The sequence below is a fragment of the Lampetra fluviatilis genome, chromosome 50 (assembly GCF_964198595.1).
Source record: "Lampetra fluviatilis chromosome 50, kcLamFluv1.1, whole genome shotgun sequence".
NCBI lineage: Eukaryota > Metazoa > Chordata > Hyperoartia > Petromyzontiformes > Petromyzontidae > Lampetra > Lampetra fluviatilis.
The window spans coordinates 7,782,950-7,802,805 of NC_136324.1; the positions used below are offsets into that span (position 1 = coordinate 7,782,950).

General features: G+C 45.5%; 2 protein-coding genes across 2 annotated transcripts in view; both read left to right on the top strand.

Annotated features, from left to right (window-relative positions):
- The window catches only part of LOC144948682 (interferon lambda receptor 1-like), a 28,178-nt gene extending 25,594 nt beyond the window's left edge, over positions 1-2,584 (top strand). Inside the window, exon 9 of the mRNA XM_078878335.1 lies at positions 199-2,584. Within this exon, the coding sequence (XP_078734461.1) occupies positions 199-327 (129 nt within the window). The 3' untranslated portion in view covers positions 328-2,584. The remainder of the gene's footprint in view (positions 1-198) is intronic.
- A 5,423-nt stretch (positions 2,585-8,007) lies between these two features.
- Positions 8,008-19,856, top strand: part of LOC144948556 (centrosomal P4.1-associated protein-like) — a 34,040-nt gene continuing 22,191 nt past the window's right edge. The window contains exons 1-5 of the mRNA XM_078878125.1: positions 8,008-8,109; positions 13,411-13,696; positions 15,724-15,906; positions 16,813-16,912; positions 18,688-18,801. Coding sequence (XP_078734251.1) covers positions 13,457-13,696; positions 15,724-15,906; positions 16,813-16,912; positions 18,688-18,801 — 637 coding nt within the window. The 5' untranslated portion in view covers positions 8,008-8,109; positions 13,411-13,456. The remainder of the gene's footprint in view (positions 8,110-13,410; positions 13,697-15,723; positions 15,907-16,812; positions 16,913-18,687; positions 18,802-19,856) is intronic.

The following is a 19,856-nucleotide window of genomic DNA, read 5'->3' on the forward strand; positions in this document are numbered from 1 at the left end:
GTGCCCTCTTTGTTTTGGGGTCTATCTTGTCATGGAATCCCTTCCTTTGCCGATTACTTTCTATTTTTTTTCCAAATGTTATATCCATTGACTCTACCCCCTTCCCCGTTGTGTGCCACGGGTAAAAGGTTTTTCTGTTACCACCATTAGTGTCTGGCCTCGTTACTCTTGACATCAGCTGTCGTGTGTTGCTTGCAGAATGGAACGTTTCTACTCACCTCTGATGAAGATGTGATTAAAGAAGTGAACATCTGCAGCACTGTTGAAGTCATGTGTGACGACGTGGAAGACGACTACATTGTCAACGGGTTAGGCCTACAATCATAGCTTCTAAATTCCTTTCTGTTATTTTTTTTAATTCAAAAACATTTTTTGCCATCACTGACGTGTAATGCATTTAGAGACACTTTTGAACTGACAGACAAGTTTAGGGTTATGTCTCCCACTCTTGTACAAATGCTGCATTATGAGCCTTCGTCACAATGCTGATTTTGTCTCCTTATCTATCAATGATGACTCCACGTCTCGTTGCTGTTTTTAAAACTGGATCAGCAGAAATGTTGGTTAATTCAACTCTTACGGATCATTCAAAATTAATCAAACCGATGAAGAAAGGCCTGTTGGCCCAAACGTCGTACATATTATAATATTGGCCTGCTGAGGTTAACAAGACATGTTTTAAGCATTGGAAACAACCAATTTTGCAGTACCTTTTTAAATTATGTATATATTACACGTACATATATTTTGTTAATATTTCATAATTTCCTGGTTGTTCACACGCGGAGTCTCAAAGTACTTGTGTAATTTTTATTATGCGTGTACGGTATTTGTGTTTACACTGGACAAAAGAGTACTTAATGATTACATGTTCTAAGAAATGAATACAGCAAAATTCCAATTATCCGCCTTGATGCGTGGCGACCGTGTCACCGCGCATCCTGTAATCCATGGCACGCCACCACAGAAGTTATTCTGGGAATCTTAAAAAAAAAATCGGCGCCAATGCGGTGAGCAGTGGATTACAGGAGTAATTAGCCACGTGACTCTGTTAATCCATCACCTGATTAGTTACTCCATGAATCATGAATCCACGATAAATTTGCGGATTTCGATGTCATACTTTTTTTTTCAAGACCCAAATTGAGCCAATTCTGACACATCGGCCAATGCTAAAGGATGTTAGTGCACTTTTGAGACTCGGTATCCAAGTCTTTCTCTGTGCCATGTCCGTTCTCAAAGATATCAGCGATTATGGGCTTCCTCACATTTATCTCTGTTCATGCAATTATTATTCAAGAACTTCGTGTAAGATACTTCCGGTTTTAACCATTTATTAAAATTGTTTTTGTAACTTAATTCACCATCTTCCCTACCTTGTCAAACAAAGGCAAATAATGTTCGCCTCCGTTGCGATCTGCAGCTCCGCGATTTTACCTGCAGCTAGGCTATTCAAACACTTCACAGTGCGAATTTGGATGGATTGGATGGAAGCCAGCGGCCCCTTGGCAATGCGAAGCGCTTAACAATGAAGCCCTCATCGGAAGAGATCCAGAAATCCGCGATTCACGGACGATTTCTGGATCAAAGTGTCCCGCAGATGTTGGGAGGAGTCGTGAGCTACGGTTAATTTGCGAAATGATAGAACTTGTTGGCGGTTTATTGGAGCGTGTGGGTTTGAGATTTGTGCTACAGTGCAAAACCGAGGGAACACGAGTGACCGTTTAGAATCGGTGTCGCACATTTAACATTAACACGTGGAGTGTAATTTAACTTGCTATCCAGCCCGTTTGATCACTCTTTTTGGAAAATGCATGGACATAGCGATCCGCCTGGCTTTATGAGACGTAGATTTGTGTTCTGTCCGTGTGGTCCTCTGTCTCTCAGCGTAATTGCAACCATGCACCTCCCCATGCTTATATGTGCACTTAACAGTGTTTATCCCAAAAAACCTCTTATGGAGTTTTTGCCCCATTTTTTCGACCGTGTTTCTGGTCCAATTAACATTGCAGGTAATATGTACTTCATGTCGTATCACTGCGTAACCCTCGCTAATGATGTCACATGATCTTAAAAGTCACTTGTCAGAAGGTTGACCTCTTCACCACTCAGTTACATTATAAAGTGGACTTCTGTTGACTTGGGTGTTTGACCACCTGAAGACTACTGCCTTGGTTTGAAATGCGTTAACCACTATGCTAATGAAATATTAAACAGTAGTGGGGGAACCCCTCTTATTTATTCATGATGAAATGGGCGAGGGGGGGGGTTCGGTTAAGACGATGGAATCAGTTTCTTAAAATTCGTTTGTAATATAGATTATTCCAATATCCTGTTTAGCTTTGAATTCCTCCATGCTTTCGTATAAACACTGGATCTCGCATCCGTGAACTTTGAATGTTCAACTTCTTTGCACACAATAAAATACCGTAAATGCGTGTCGCATACTGCACTTGGCCAAGTCCGTTGCGTGACCTGTACATTTTTTTACTTGATTGTTGCAATGAACAATCTAATGTTGTCAATGTGAATCCCTGTCCAGTGTATTGGATGTGAGCAGGTGAAATAAAGTGACTGCATTGGGTTCGGTTTGCGGGCATGCTGGCACACTGCATTTGCTTCGATCTCTCTGCTCGGCAGTTGAAACAACGATGCAAGATTTTTTTTTTATTTCCCCCCGCCAAACGCTGTCTGGCAACCCAGCGATAGAAATGTTTACACCACAGCCTATCGGCAGATCGCGTGTGGCGAGGGTAGAGCGTTGGTACTCCCATCTCTTGTAAGACGACTCCCAGTGTGGAAGAGTAGGCCAAAGTCCCGCCCCTCCTCGGAGGGGTTCTCAGGCGCTGTCTCCAGTGGAGGCCCCTTCTGCTGGCAGTGGCATAAGCAAGACATTTCAGGGACTGCGCCTTTAATTAATTTTCATCTATTGGGGTCGCAAGAAAATTGATATTTTGCTATTGTAAGCCTACATATGTAGTGAGTTCAAGGAGACGTAGACGACGTAGTCGGAGGCACACTTATTTATTTACACACCGGGGGAATAATACAGCTCTTTAAAGGGTAGCGGCCCCTTCACCCATCTAACATAGACACCCTTAGCGCAAGCCCGACTAGAGAGTTAGGGGAGGCTAGCTGATCTGGCCCTGGTCAAGCTCGGATCTCGGCACCCTTAGCCAACCAGACCGGCTCTTACAAGGCCGCGCCACTGGCTTGCCCTGGTCGGTCCTTAGAAGGACAGCGAGCCAGGGGAGTCCCAGGGCCTATTCTGCTGGCCTTCGATCTTCGCTGGTTAAGCTGCGACACTCGACCTCGAGCCCACCGGCTCCCCGCCTTATATAGCAGCTCCCCCCCGAGGGGTGGGGCTGTGGGGGATCACAGCGCCACCACAGCCCCCCAGGGCTAACCGTTGCGGACGTGGATGTAGGCACTCTTATGTGTGCGGGCGCAACCACCCCTTGTGTGTTTGTTTGCCCACCCGTAACACCCCTACAAATACAGTGTTATACTGGTAGGAACCTCCTGGTTACACCAGCCCACGGGATTAGCAACCCAACGTTCCGACCAGCTCCCTCGGCAGGAATTTGTTGTGAACCCTATGCATGTATCGTTCGTAATAAGGCATTGGTCTATGCATGTCTGCCTGCATGCATGCCTCTAATTACACCGACACAGCATGTGTGGTGTATTATGAACTACCTTGTACAGCATTGTGCACAGTTTATGCCCCCCTCGAAGACTCGGGAGGCGCCAGGAAGCGCAGACAAAGCGAGCTGGTGCCAACAATTGGCCAAACTCTGCGGTCCTCTATATATTAAGATGTTTCCAGCCATTACGGAGTGTTGATGCACGGGGTAGAAAGCTGCAGCACCCGGGAGAAACCCTACGCGCGCACGAGGGGAACACCATCGTACAGAAGAAACACGGATGGGGGATTAGTCCACGTTTCTCTGTACCGCCTTCTCATGGCAAGCCAGGGCATTTCAGTTTTCAGTTTCATTTATTTGGTATAGACCAGTGAGCCATTCGGCTCTTGAATCGGGTGCAACCGCAACAAACAAAAAACATGAACAAGAAAACATCTTAAAGTGAATGTGACTGTGCAAACAAAATCCAAGAAAAGACGGCAAAATATTGCAGAAAAAGCACCGTACACCAACGCTGTGCGCAAAAATCCCAGTGGGATGCAAGTCAAACAACAACTTAGATTAAGGCCATCAGTCGAACTCCGTACTCCAACAAACATGGCCAAACCAAAAAAACTTTTCGAAATCACCAAAATGAAGCTATGTCTCCTGGATGCCCACAACATTTGTGGGACCCATCAACCCTCACCTCCGCCGTGCTGGACTATCGGCGTGCATCAGAGGTCGCAAACGGGTTTTGATTCCTTACCCGTACCCGGCCGCACTAGGGTCGCAAACGGGTACCCGTACCCGGCCGGGTACGGGTAGGGTACGGGTATCGGGTACCTGATTGCGACCTCTGGGATGAAGCCATGTTGCAGGCGCGGGTGGGTTGATTCTAGGAACTTGAATTGTGAGAAGAGACGAGACGTTGGGAAATGAGTGACAGTTACTCACCAGTGACTCACGGTCTACGCGTACCCGGCCGCACCATGCACTTGGGGTGGGGGTGGTCAGACATTTGTGACGATGTGTGACGAGGGGGGGGGGTGAGAAATGTGACGTCACATCAAAATGCGCAACTTTAAATAAATATAGACAACACGTTCTACTTAATTAAATAGACTATTTAATAAATGTGTTCTCCTACAACATCAGAGTGCAGCGCCACATTAAATACGCACTACAATGACAATAGTTTAAAGCGATTTTAAGCATGTTTTATTTTTTTTGGGGGGGGGGCAGAGATTTGTGACGTCATATTTGAGGGGGGGGGGGTCTGACTTTTTGTGATGCCGTGTGACAATGGGGGGGGGGGGGTCAAAAATCGTCTAAAGTCGCGTGACGTCATTTATGGACGGCCCCTAATCCCCCAGCCCCCACTGGGAGCCTGGGGTGTCCACCTCCGAGTTGCCTGACCCACGAGGAGGGAGCCGCTATTGCCCCCTGTTGGCCCATGGCTGGAGCTGCCTATAACCAGTCGTGGTGACGGCGTATGACGCCTGACTCACCACATACGTCCCGTATGTGGAACTTCTTTCGCACCGTACGTAGCCAGTCGTGCAAATGGAAACCGCACCCTGCCAGTGCAGCAATGCCACGAGGCGAGCAGTATGGTGTTTGCCGATTGTTGCAGAGGGTCACAGGTTCGAATCCAGTGACCGCCCTGGTTAATACTGCGGGAATTTACCTATCGAAATTCATATATCATACGTGGCGTCTGCTTCGCATTGGACGTTTAAGGTGCCGTGGCGTCATGGTCCAAATGTTAAAACATTTACCCGCTAATTACTTAACTGGAAAACATAGTAATCTTATATTCATATAGCGCTTTTATCCAAGGCGCTTAACAATGTTTTACGAGTGGCACAATGAGGGTTGCTACTAAAAGTGATGCGGTGAGTAGGGATGGGGTATGGGGAAGGAGGTGAGTGGGTTCGGGAATTACGGTGGGTACCTCGGGATGGAGGGGAAGGATGGGCCAGGGAGGAGAGGTGGGGGTCTTGAGGGAGGAGCGGGAACTAGACAGGGAGGGTGATCACTTAATATGAACCCTTGACAGGTTCTCTCTTGAAACAAGTCTTAAGAATTTTTTGAATTAATTCTAGATTTGAAGCTTTCGTGACTGCAAGTATTCATATTCTTAGGTTTTTTCGGTAAAGTCACGTAGGTAAAAAAATTAAAATTAAAATTAATAAAAGTAAAATAAAAAAATAAAAATCACGACGTTTCGGAGGCAACACAAGCTTCCGTCTTCAGGTGGAACCGTCACAGCCACGATAGCTGTATCAAGTACTGTACATCTTAAAGTGACTTACGCGCAACAGAAAAATCCAGGAAAAAACAGCAAAGTCTTCCAGAGAAAGCACCGTACATCAACGTTGTGTGAAAAAATCCCAGTAGGATGCAAGTCAAACAACAACAACAACCATGAGACAATTTAGATTAAAGTTATCAGTGGAAGGCTCGTTGGCAGGTCACATGACTGACCTAGGTGCCATGGGTTGACTTGGGGGCCGTCCATAAATGACGTCACGCACCTGGGAGGGGGCGGGTCAGACATTTGTAACGATGTGTGACGAGGGGGGGGGGAGAAATGTGACGTCACATCAAAATGCGCAACTTTAAATAAATATAGACAACACGTTCTACTTAATTAAATTGACTTTTAATATAAAAATGTATCCTATAACATCAGAGTGCAGCGCCACATTAAATACGCACTACAATGACAATAGTTTAAAGCGATTTGAAGCATGTTTTATTTTTTTGGGGGGGGGGGCAGAGCTTTGTGACGTCATATTTCAGGGGGGGGTCTGACTTTTTGTGACGCCGTGTGACGAGGGGGGGGGAGTCAAAAATCATCCAAAATCGCGTGACGTCATTTATGGACGGCCCCCAAATGGTCAGCAACCTGAGGCTCTTTAAAGGACTGCTTCGTGACGTTTATCGATCAAAAGGACCCGCCCGTCTCGTATTCACCGCAGTCCATCGCGGCTCTTCGAAACATTGAGTTTGCTTCTAGAGTTGAAGCTTTCGTGACTGCAAGCATTCATACGCTTTGGTTTTTTCGGTAAAGTCACGTAGGTAAAAATAATAAGTACATAATAAAATAATAAAATAATAATAGATAATAAGTATTTTATTTCTATTATTATTTATATTATTTTCTTATAATAAAATAATATTATTTTATTATAAAAAAATAATATAAATAATAGAATATATTTTTTTATGTTATTGCCATTATTATGTATATTATTTTAGTATTTACTAATAATTATTTTATTTCTATTATTTCTATTATTTTATTATTTACTTTTTTTTCCCTACGTGCCTTTACAGAAAAAAACCTAAGAGTATTATTGAGTTTGCTGCTGCTGCGGATTTTTTTTTTTTACCGAAATCGATATTTGTTTTGTTATCCTCTTGTTGTTATCTTGGTTTGCCGACCGCCGTTGCTTGGCCACGCGGTGGTCTTGAGCGGTGCGGGCTACGTGACCCAGTCAACGCAGCCTCAGGGGCCGTCCATAAATGACGTCACGCGATTTTTGACGTTTTTTGACCCCCCCTCCCTCCCTTCGTTGCACGGCGTCACAAAAAGTTCGAAGATCCCCCTCAAATTTGACGTCACAAAGCTCTGCTCCCCCCCCCCCCAAAAAAATATAAAACATGCTTCAAATCGCTTTAAACTATTGGCATTGTAGTGCGTACATAATGTGGCGCTGCACTCTGATGTTGTAGGAGAAAACATTTATTAAAAAGTCTATTTTATTAAGTAGAACGTGTTGTCTATATTTATTTAAAGTTGAGCATTTTGATGTGACGTCACATTTCTCCCCTCCCCCTCGTCACAAATGTCTGACCGCCCCCTCCCCCTAGGTGCGTGACGTCATTTATGGACGGCCCCTTTGTTGAAGCTCACGGGAAGCGCTGCGAACCTCGCGGCCCAAGATCACGGCCACCAACACCCGTGACTGTTCAACCCCTAGGGCCTAGGTCGACTCAGCCTCAAACTGGTACCCGGTGCGGGAGACAAAGGCGGCCGGGCGTGGTTGCTGGCCACCCACTCCCCTCGTGTGCCAGGCCAGGTGCACTTGCCCCAACAGTCTGTCACAGGCTACACGGGGGACCTTTGTCTAAAGCGCCGGTGCGTGGTGACGTCACGCGGTACAGGGGCGGGGCGACGCCGCTCGGCGCCCGGTGGTGCGCGGTGACGTCACGCGGCGGGAGGCGGTGCGCGGTGACGTCACGCGGCGGGGAGACGATGCGTGGTGACGTCACGCGGCGGGAGGCGGTGCGCAATGACGTCATGCGGCGGGAGGCGGTGCGCGGTGACGTCATGCGGCGGGTGGCGGTCCGCGGTGACGTCACGCGGCGGAAGGCGGTTCGCGGTGACGTCACGCAGCGGGAGGCGGTCCGCGGTGACGTCACGCGGCGGGAGCGAAAGGCGGCATCTTCGTAGCTGGGTGGCGGACGCGAGGTACGAACACAACAACACCACCACTCATACACCACTAACACACCACTAATACACTACTACTAACACACTACTCATACACCACTAATACACTAACAATACACCACTACTACTAACACACTACTACACTAGTACACTAACAATACACTACTACTAACACACTACTACTACTAATACACTAACACACCACTAATACACTACTACTAACACACTACTCATACACCACTAATACACTAACAATACACCACTACTACTAACACACTACTACACTAGTACACTAACAATACACTACTACTAACACACTACTACTACTAATACACTAACACACCACTAATACACTACTACTAACACACTACTCATACACCACTAATACACTAACAATACACCACTCATACACCACTACTACTACCACACTACTACACTAGTACACTAACAATACACTACTACTAACACACTACTCATACACCACTCATACACCACTAATACACTACTACTACTAATACACTAACACACCACTAATACACTAACAATACACCACTAATACACTACTACTAACACTACCACACCACTAGTACACTAACAATACACTACTCATACACCACTCATACACTACTACTACTAATACACTAACAGACCACTAATACACTAACAATACACCACTACTAACACTACCACACCACTAGTACACTAACAATACACTACTCATACACCACTCATACACTAACAACACACTACTCATACACCCTAATACACCACTAATACACTAACAACACACCACTAATACACTACTACTACTAATATACTACACTACTAATACACCACTAATACACCACTAATACACCACTAATACACTAATACACTACTACTAACACACTACTCATACACCACTAACACACAAACAACACACCACTCAACACTAACACACCACTCATAACACTACTACTAATACGCTACTCATACACTACTCACTCATACACTACTCATACACCACTCATACACTACTACTAACACTACTAACACACTACTACTAACACACTACACTACTAATACACTACTACTAACACACTAACAACACACCACTCATACACTACTAACACACTACTACTAACACACTACACTACTAATACACTACTACTAACACACTAACAACACACCACTCATACACTACTAACACACTACTACTACTAACACACCACTAATACACTACTACTAACACTACACCACTCATACACCACTAACACACTACTACTAACACACCAACACACCACTCATACACTACTACTAACACTACACCACTAATACACTAACACACCACTCATACACCACTAATACACTACACTACTAACACTACACCACTCATACACTACTAACACACTACTACTAACACACTAACACACCACTCATAACACACCACTAATGCACTACTACTAATAATACACTACTACTAACACACTACTCACAACAACACCACCACTCATACACCATTAACACACTACACTACTAACACAGTACACCACTAACACACTACTACTAACACACTACACCACTAATACACCACAAACACACCACTACTAACACACCACTACTAACACACCACTACTAACACACTACTAATACACCACTACTAATACACCACTAACAACATACTAACACACTACACTAGTCATACACCACTCATACACCACTACTAACACACTACTACTAATACACAACTACTAACACACTACTAATACACTAACAACACACTACTAACACTACACTCATAACACACTATACTACTAATACACCACTCATTAACACACTACTAATAACACACCACTAACACCACTACTAACACACCACTCATAACACACTAACACACTACTAATACACTAACAACACACCACTCATAACACTACCAACATACCACTCACTACACTACTAATACACTACTTACAACACACTACTAACAACACACCACTCATAACACACTAACAACAACACACCACACTACTAACAACACACCACTACTAACAACACACCACTCATAACAACACACCACTACTAACACACTACTCATAACACACTAACAACACACTACTACTAACAACACTAACACACTACACCACTAACACACTAACAACACACTACACTACTAACACACTACTATGAACACGACACATTACAGACGGACACACTGCACACGTTAACACACTACAGTACACACTAACACATTACTAACACTACTAACACATTACTGTACTACACACACACATGACTGACACACATTGTTACACTATACAATTGACGCATTTACACTGACGCATTTACACACAGTTACTTACAAACTACACACACGCACGTTATTGACACACTGCACACGAACACACTACTAAAACACCAACACGTTACTGACACATTACACACAATCACACTAACACATTAGTACAGGGACACACGAAGGCATGACTAACACATGCTACTAAATTTCGATTTAAAGCTTTCGTGACTGCAGGGATTCATCTTCTTGTTTTTTTCGGTGAAGTCACGTAGAAGGGAAGTAATACAATAATAAAAATAAAACATAATAAAATGAAACAATTCTCATTTTATTATGTTTTATTTTTATTATTTTATTACTTCCCTTCTACGTGACTTTACCGAAAAAAACCAAGAACATGCTACTAACACACTTCACGCTTACACACAAGCGGGCCGGCACCTATCACCAGACACAATCCCAGCTGATTTCTAGCAATTGTTGTTGTTTTTGTTGTTGTGATTCTGCGTTGGCTACGGTACACAAACAACAACAACAACTCAACAACACACGTGTGCAGTGTGTCAAACACGCGTGTGTTTCGGGCAATGACCAAATTCACACGCATTTCTTGTGTCGTTGGAAGGAATTTGGTCGGTTGCCTGGAACGTCGTTTATATCCAACGGGTTGATTGATGATCCAGCATTCACGTGCTCAGTCCCAGTCGGTCACCGTCGCTGCTCTCTTGGTTACGATTTGCCGTGAACTTGACCCCCTTGATTCTTCTCGTCGATGCCTGCGGTGTCACCAAGGGGGGCTGACTGTAGGTTCACGACACCAAACTCGCCCACCCACTCAACAAAGACAAAGATCCCCCGTGTAGCCTGTAACAGACTGTAGGGGCAAGTGCTGCTAGCGAGCAGCACCTATGAAGGCCGGCACGGCACACGAGGGGGTGAGTGGGCCAGCACCACGCCCGACCGCCTTTGTCTCTCGTAGCGATGTTTACACACAGCAACATGTTCTCATTTGAGGCTTAGTCAACCTTGAGGAGGCCTAGGACCGGTTCAGATAATCGTCACTGGTGTTGGCCGTGAGCGTGAATTGAACCCGGGTCGCCGGGTTCGTAGTGGAGCGCGCTAACCGCTGCACCACCGCTCCCCACTCGCCACACTGAGTCTCACCGCTCTCTTCAATGTGAAGATCGACTTCGGAATTCCCCCTTGGTCCTTCACGGAATCAGAATCGTTTTTTATCCTGGAGGAATCCGATGAGCTATGAAGCTCTTTTCACAGATGTCGAGTAGGGGCGGGTCAGAAAGTTGATGGTGCCGGTGCTCGGCAAATGTGGTTAGTAAATAAATATATTCATAATAAAGGGTTTTTTGGGGGGTTAGAGCGCGTAGCCCACAAAATCTTTATGCGTAATATTGGTTGCGAAAGCATACGTGTTGAACCAAATCATTATTCGCAGACCATCGATTCAATGCAAATGGAAACTCCTAACACATTCCTGCGGAGGGAGCTGGTAGGAACGTTGGGTTGCTCGGTCAATGGTCAGGGTCAACGGCGGCGTGGTGCATTCCGCAAACAATATGCCCGACTGTGAGGGCGGGCACAAGCCGGCGTGAGTAGGTTAAACGTTGAGTTTTATAAGGGCACCACGGGGTGACCAGCCCCTCCCCACCCAGCCCCACCCCTCCCACCCAGCCCCACCCTCCCCACCCTCCCCACCCTCCCCACCCAGCCCCACCCCTCCCACTCCCCACCAAGCCCCTCCCTGCACGACGGACGGACACAATAACCCCTGTGGGCTGATGTAACCTGGAGGTTCCTACCAGTATTATCCGTGTGACCTTTCCTCCCGCTCTCATCGAACTTGTGTGTGTAGTTAGCAAAGAGTGATCGAAAAGGTGGCAGCAGGCGGCAAGCGTTAAATTTATGATGGTATTGGTGGTAATGATTGTTTACGATGGTGGTGGTAATGATTGTGAAGGTACTTCCGTTATGAGGGCAAATCTCAACACGTTCGTCAAATAACACTGTGGCTTTAAAGGTAAAGCAAATATATAATCGGCAACGTTTCGAGCATGGTACATGGGCTGAAGGCAGTGTTCTTGAATAACTTTTTGTTATTTGTGCTTTTGCACCACTGGACGCTGGAGGGTATCGTCAGATAATTATTCGAGTAATAACAGTGATGGATTGCTGATGCGATACATCTCTTGATTTCCCACATTGTAAAATGCAATTGTGTGCTTTTCTATATTTTTCTCTTAGTTATTTGAACCTATTTAAAGCTGCGTTATGTTTATACGTTTATTATGTGTCTTTTTCGTGTGCACATTCCTCTGAACTAAAGTGTTTTGAATGTTGCCCATCGTCTTGTGTGTAAAGATACTTTTATTTTATCCGTAGTGTTTAAATTACCGGAAGAAAACGATCTTGAGATTAAGTTTGGCTCCCTGCTTAACTCTGTTGTGAAGACTGACACTCCAAGTTTGCTGGAAGTGTCATCATTCCGCCATCCCCGTGGCTTGCCAACATCATCTTATACGTTGTGTTGTCATCTGTCCGTGTGATAGCATCAAGTGCACACAAGGTGTGGCTGATGTGACCTGGCCAACGACCCCAATCATTGACAACGCTGTAGTCATTTGGTTCGATAACCCCTGCCTTCCAACATGTGCTCGGAAGTCGCGCAACACCAAGGGACATCGCTCTGTTGCCGCACGACACTTGACTCGGCTTTTTGGGAATGCTTCTGATGAACATCAGGAATTAATGATCGGTTTGAACAGCAACACTTGGACCAAAATTGGTGTTCTTCTTCATCGCTTGATAATCTACCCACGTGGAAAAAACAAGGGTAAAGGTGCAGCCGGGAAATCTCTTGCTCAAACCACTGCTGGCGGAAGGGCCTCAACGAGAGGAAACTGGAGTGGTTTTTGGCCAACTCTTACACACTTGCAAGACACATAGGAGAAAGTGTGAGTACGTGTTCTGCACTTGACAATAACGTTTAAAAAGCACCAATAACCGAGTGAATGCTCCGTCGCCCACAGCGCCACAAAACCGCGTTTGGTGCCGACTGCCCCGAGAACAGCGGCCATGTCGGGCGAAGTGGAGCGCGCGGCGTTCCTGCGCTGGGAGGTGGTGGACACGGCGCGGGCCGGCGTGCTGCTCGACGAGCCACTTCCACCGCCGCGCTTCGCTGGGTCTCGGCAAGAGAGGCGGATGAGCTCCAGTCCCGCTCATCCCGATGGCCCCGAGTTTTTTCAACCCCTGCGACCGATGCTCGTGGGCAGCCTCGACTCGACAGCGCAGGTGTACGGGGATATGTCGCAACAGGTGAGTGTTCCTGTGGTGGCGCACACCTGTTGATCACTGTGACTGTAAGGTTGGGTTAGCCGGGCGATGGTAGCTACTCACGTGGTCTGTAATCAAAGTGCACCTGGCCTGGCAGAGGTGCCGAGGTGACGTCACCGTCACTTAGTGGCGAATGGCGGGTATTGGTATTGGTCTGTAATCGAGCACTGTTGAGGCAGCGTGGGTTTGGTGGTTCGCACAAATGTCGTAAAACTCCCTTCCCATGGGCCTTGAGGAGGTGCCATACCCTGGCACGCCAGGAGAATGCGGTGCAGCAAAAATGTTGACTCCAACTGTTCCCTCTGTATGGGATGGAGTGTTTCCCATTTGCATGCGTGCCTTTTCTCTGGCTGCTCCGGTTTTCTCCCACATGTAAACACTTATTAATTGCCCTATAACACCTTAATATGTAGAGGAGCACAGAGCTTGGGCAGTTGTTGGCACAGGCCCATTTTGTGGCTGACTTCCTGCTTGTTTGTGATTCCTCCATGTATCCACTCTAATTCCTGTTCTTTGGGTTCAAAAATAATAATACAAAAAAAGTCTTCATCTCTTAACACCTCTAGCATTTTTCGCGTGTGCATTCCCTGTGTAAACAGGTGGCCCCATGGCCAAATGATTGTAGGAAAGTGCTCATCTCTTTTGGAGATCCTGGGATCTTAGCTTTCTGAGTTGTTCTCCGTCTATGAGAGTGAATACTCTTGAGGCACGTCACAAGATGGCATTATTATTTTTAATAGTGGCTTGGACAGGGAGGAGATCCCCGGGAGTGGTGTGTGTGTGTACCTTGTTGCTGGGCGGTTAATTGGTGCGTTTTGTAAGATTCTGCTTCGTGTATAACCCTGTTTCAATCTAGGTGTAGGTTCATTCTTGATTTGAAGCTTTCGGGACTGCAGGAATTACTCTTTGGTTCTTTCGATAAAGTCACGTAGAAAGAAAATCATTTAAATAATAGAGTACGATGTTTCGATTGCAACACAAGCAACTGTCATCAGGTAGAACTCAATTTGAGAGCGAGACAAAACACAGACACGGAGACACACAGACAGACACACAAGCAGAGAGAGACAACACAGAGACACACACAGAGAGAGACACACAACATAGACACACTCTGCTCCGGTTTCTGTGTGTCTATGTATTGGTCTCTGTATGTCTATGTATTGGTCTCTGTATATATATATAGACACACTCTGTGTGTCTATCTATGTTGTGTGTCTCTGTGTGTGTGTTGTCTCTCTCTTCTTGCGTGTCTGTCTGTGTGTCTCCGTGTTTTATCTCGCTCTCAAATTTAGTTCTACCTGATGACGGTTGCTTGTGTTGTAGGTTCATTGTTAATGCAATAAGTCAGAAAATATCTTGTCTGTGCCCTGGTTGAACTTCTTTTGCACCGTATGTAGACAGCCGTGCTAATCGGAGGTGCGGGGAAGGACAACCAGAACAAGGGGTGAAAAGTGGGCTCTGCCTTTGCCCAACGCTGGACCAACTGGCTCAAAAACTCAGTAATCAAACAAACCACCTCTACTCATGAGTGTGGCATTATACCAAATCCACTACCTCCTCTGCATTTTATCAAGACATAGACTGCAGAGTTGCACCCAACCTGGGCTCCACTTCTAGGCTAGCGGCTTCAGCATAAGCAGTCACTGGGTATATGGATATATACATACAGAGACCAATACTGCTATAATATTAAATGTTATTTAATCTCCCAAATTCTAACCCCATCCCTCTGGTCCTTGTTAGGTGCACCACATCAATGCTTTTGTCGTTTTTAAAGTGACGATTAAGGGGTCTCTGGGTTCGGAGTGTGGGACCCTGGGTGAAGTACGAACTAGAAAGCTCAAGACAGATGAGCTCTATGCAGGCCAATTGCACCAACAGCAGGGCAGTGGGACCCCAGCGCAATCCGTTTCTTGCTACATTGCATGCAATTAGTAGTTCTGCTAAGAGGCAGCTCGCAATACTGAGGTGGAGAATCAACACGTGTGTTGTACCTTTGCGTGCAGGATGAAGGTTACCCGCGGCCCGCCCGCCTGGCGGCAGACGAGCGTATCGCGGCGGGAAAGGACCCACGACAGATGCAGCTGCTGCCACCGTTCTCCCCGGGCATGCTGGGAACTACGCACTTTGACCCCGTCGCTCTCAGCTCTACCGGTCGAGGGACCGTGCTGGAGCAGCAGTTGCTGCAGGTGCACTGAGACATTTTACGCCTGTCCCACGTACCGTTTACTTACATTGCACCATCAACTTGCTGTTGTTTAGCTGTCAAAATGCAAATTTGCTCACGTGGCTAATTATCTCAGTGGTGCGTGTATAGTGCTTGTGTCGGCACTGAGCCAGGGTCCAATCCACAAAACCACTTGCGATTGAACCAGGTGACTGGAATACCTTGCACTTTCATCTGGTTAGGGACCAGAGCATGGACGAATATCAAAAATACACCAATGTCAAAGCAGAGCCTTTATTTAGCTTGCAAATTTATTTTGGCCAACGAAAAACGTGCATGCAATTAACTACAGTGAATATAATCACAAAAATAAGCACAGTATGAATACTGTACACGTGTTTTATAATCACAAAATAACTGTGAACACTGTAGTATTATGCTGTTATCACGACAATAACTATGAATTGTTAACAGTATAATCACAGAAATAAGTACAGCATTAATAATAGATAAATAAACACAAATATAAGAGATGCTCACTGAACGACTTCTATTCAAAGTCTGAACGAAAAAATGGCGCGTGGCGCGAACGTCGTGGAAGGTTTGGGGATGAAATCGGACGAGAGAGGAAAGACGCGTGGACAAAATTTTAAATGTGGTGATAATTGAAAACGGCCGAAAGAGCGAAGCGACGAAAGTCAAGTCGACGAAAGTCAAAGTATCGCTGTACTCACATGCAGACGTAACGGTCACACCCTAGGTGCACCAATGATGGCAGAAATCACTTCCCTTCCACCTAATCTGACCTAGTCGGCATCAGCGGGATGACATTTTACATTTTATGTTAAGTCATGGATTTTTTGTGAACAACTCAACATAGCAATTGGGAAATTGCATATGTTGACTGTTGTACCGTGTGCTCATACAGCTGCAGGCTTGGCAGGCTCACCAACAGCAGCAGATGCAGCGGCTACAGCAGGAGAAGATGTCTGTCCTCAACTTGGTTTCTGGACCGTGGCTCCACAGAGGTAAACATAAATACAATCTTCCCCCCACTGCTCCCGACGGCTATCCCTACCATTACAGGGTAGTTGAACCCGGGTAACTTTAATCGGCCCCCATTCGGGGGAGAATTAGAGGTTGTGGTTCTAATTCGGAGTTCGTGGCTGGACCGAGGATGTTGTGCACACGCAGAATGTATCCACTCTGACTCCTGTTCTTTGGGTTCAAGAATAATACATTTTTTTTTAAATCTTCATCTCTTAACACCTCTAGCATTTTTTGCATGTGCAGTCCCTGTGTAAACAGGTGGCCCCATGGCCAAATGAATGTAGCAAAGTGCTCATCTCTGTTGGAGATCCTGGGATCTTACCTTCCCTATACTTTGCACTCAACCGTGATGATGGGTACAAACTGAGTAATCATTGGAAAGATGTTATTAACCATACAAAAAAAAAATATTTAACTACACATATTTGGACCATCTTATTTGACAGGTACTATTCTACTTTACCGAGTGTTGACATCACCAGCGTTTAACAGCAACTCTCCTTTTTGTATTTGGATTGTCAACCAACACCGGGTAAAACAACAACATGTGCACCTATTGTTCTCTTTTAGCCCCGCCCACCCCCGCAACACGTTCCATTCATTGGCTACCACATTCAGATAAGCCCCTCCTCCCCCCTTAACTTGTATTTAAGAGCTTGTCTCTTGGAATTTTTCCTCACTTGAGACAGTAAATCTAGCTGTGATGGTCCCACCTGATGACGGAGACTTGTGTTGCCTCCGAAACGTCGTGATTTATTATTTTATTTCTATTATTAATTCTATTATTGTAATTTTTTTTATTTTTTTTTACCTACGTGACTTTACCGATAAAACCTAAGAGTATGAATCATTGCAGTCACGAAAGCTTCAAATCTAGAACTCCTATTGTGTTTTTGTATTGTTATAACTTTCTAACCTGCCCCTACTGGACATTTGTAAAAAAAAGAGCTTTATAGCTCATCAGATTCCTCCACTATAAATAGAGATTCTGATGAAGTAATTCTCTATTTTTTTTGGGTGGGTGGTCAGGTGGTGTGACTAATGCCCTTAAAGACGACAACCACTGTTATGGTTCTTTGACCAAATAGTGCGGCCTCTCTCAGCTGTGCTCATTTTATCAGAAAGGACGGCGATAACTTTAGCACTTCGTTGACCTTCGGGTTCGAGAATCACATTTGCGAGCCTTGCTGCTCTCACAAATCTTGTTTTGTATGGATTAATATCAGCTTAGAGATGTAATTTTAGATTTGTTATCTACTCAAACGTCTGTTCAGACGCAGAGTGGATCTCGTCCGTTCCTCCTTTAAAGGAGTGAAGGCGGCAGCAGTGGTGAGCTGTTTACGATGCGGTCGATGGTTTGGGATTCGTGGCCACACTACTCGCAGGCCGCCGAATCTTTGACGCGCCATTTGTGCATCGAGTGGTCACATCGGCCATGCCCGGTCCTGATCCGGTTGATGGTCGACCGTTGTCGCCGTGGAAGGCTGAAACCGGGAGGTTCGACTTTAGGGTCCTGTATGAGATGTTTATTTTTGACGTCGGCCACAGTCCAGACTTGCTTTTTTTACATTTGTTGTGCTGGCAAAAGCACCAATAGACTTCACATCAGCAGGCATCACCTCTTCAGGGCAGTTTCAAAGGAGTCACTGTTTCACTTCCCACTACAACCGTACAGCAATTTCTGTTGTATCGTGCGTGTCGCTTTAAAGTGTACGTTCGAGATTCAGCTTTCTGTATTTCGATAACAACACAGGAGCTGGCAAGAAGCTATCACAGCCTTCACCAATGGAACACTTTGGGAGCATGGGGAGGCGCGAGCAGCCTGATGTTCATGCGAAGGCCCATAAACCCAGCTCTCCTGGTGAAGGTGAGTTGCAGGATGCTGCGCGCCTGTCGCAGCCGACTTGTCAGCGCCGTCACTGGGTTATCATCGGGGTCCTTTTCTAGAGTTCCTTTAACAACACGTCTCAAAGATATCTCGGAGGGCGCAGGGTGAGTTTTGTCAAGTGAGGAGTGTTTCTCTCGTTGGTTACGTGAGACATCCGTGCTAGTGGCTCTAGGACAGTGGTTCTTAACCTATACTGCAGCCTTGCACACCTTTGGTTCTCAGTCGTTTAAGCATTTACAGGTAGTCCTCTACTTACGATGGAGATGCGTTACGATGACCCCATCGTAAGTCGATAAAATCGTAAGTCGAAGAGGGCCTAGCATACCCAGGAGTCTTAAAGAATGGTGATAATTGAGCAAAACAGAGCAATTTACAGTACCGTACTGTATAAACTATGTACTGTATGTATTTATCAATTACAATACTGTATTGCACAGTAAAATGTAAAGTAAAAAAAAACAAGGTAAATTCTTAGCCTACCTATATGAACTGCAATTTAATAGAAAGTTTATTCTGGAAACAATCCTATCTGCTATGAAAACTTTTAATATGCATTGAACGTATCGTAACGTATCATATTGTACTGTACTCACCAAGATTATGTCCGTCGTCTGCACACTTGAACGATGTTAGGTTGTTGATGGAAATTTTGTCGTATCGCCATCGTAAGATCGAAATATTGTAAGTCGGACGATCGTAAGTCGGGGACTACCTGTATATGGTAATAAATACGTAGGTTTGATGAAACAAAGTAGTTCTACTTACGTGCCCGTGCTTAATTTGTGTTTTGATTATTTACGTTCTAAAAAAAGTTTGGCCGTGTCTCGCACCCCCAGAAAGGGCATCTCGCATCCCCCAGAGGGTACAGCGTGCACCCCAGGTTAAGAACCACCTCTCTAGGAGGTCATAACGGCCGAGTCAGAGCAGCGAACTTCCACGGCTGAGAGCCAGGATTAGAATCTTATCAGCGACCAACGATGAAACTCAGGTTACAAATGTAGCGGGTTCATGGTCTCAGTTTAATCAACATGACG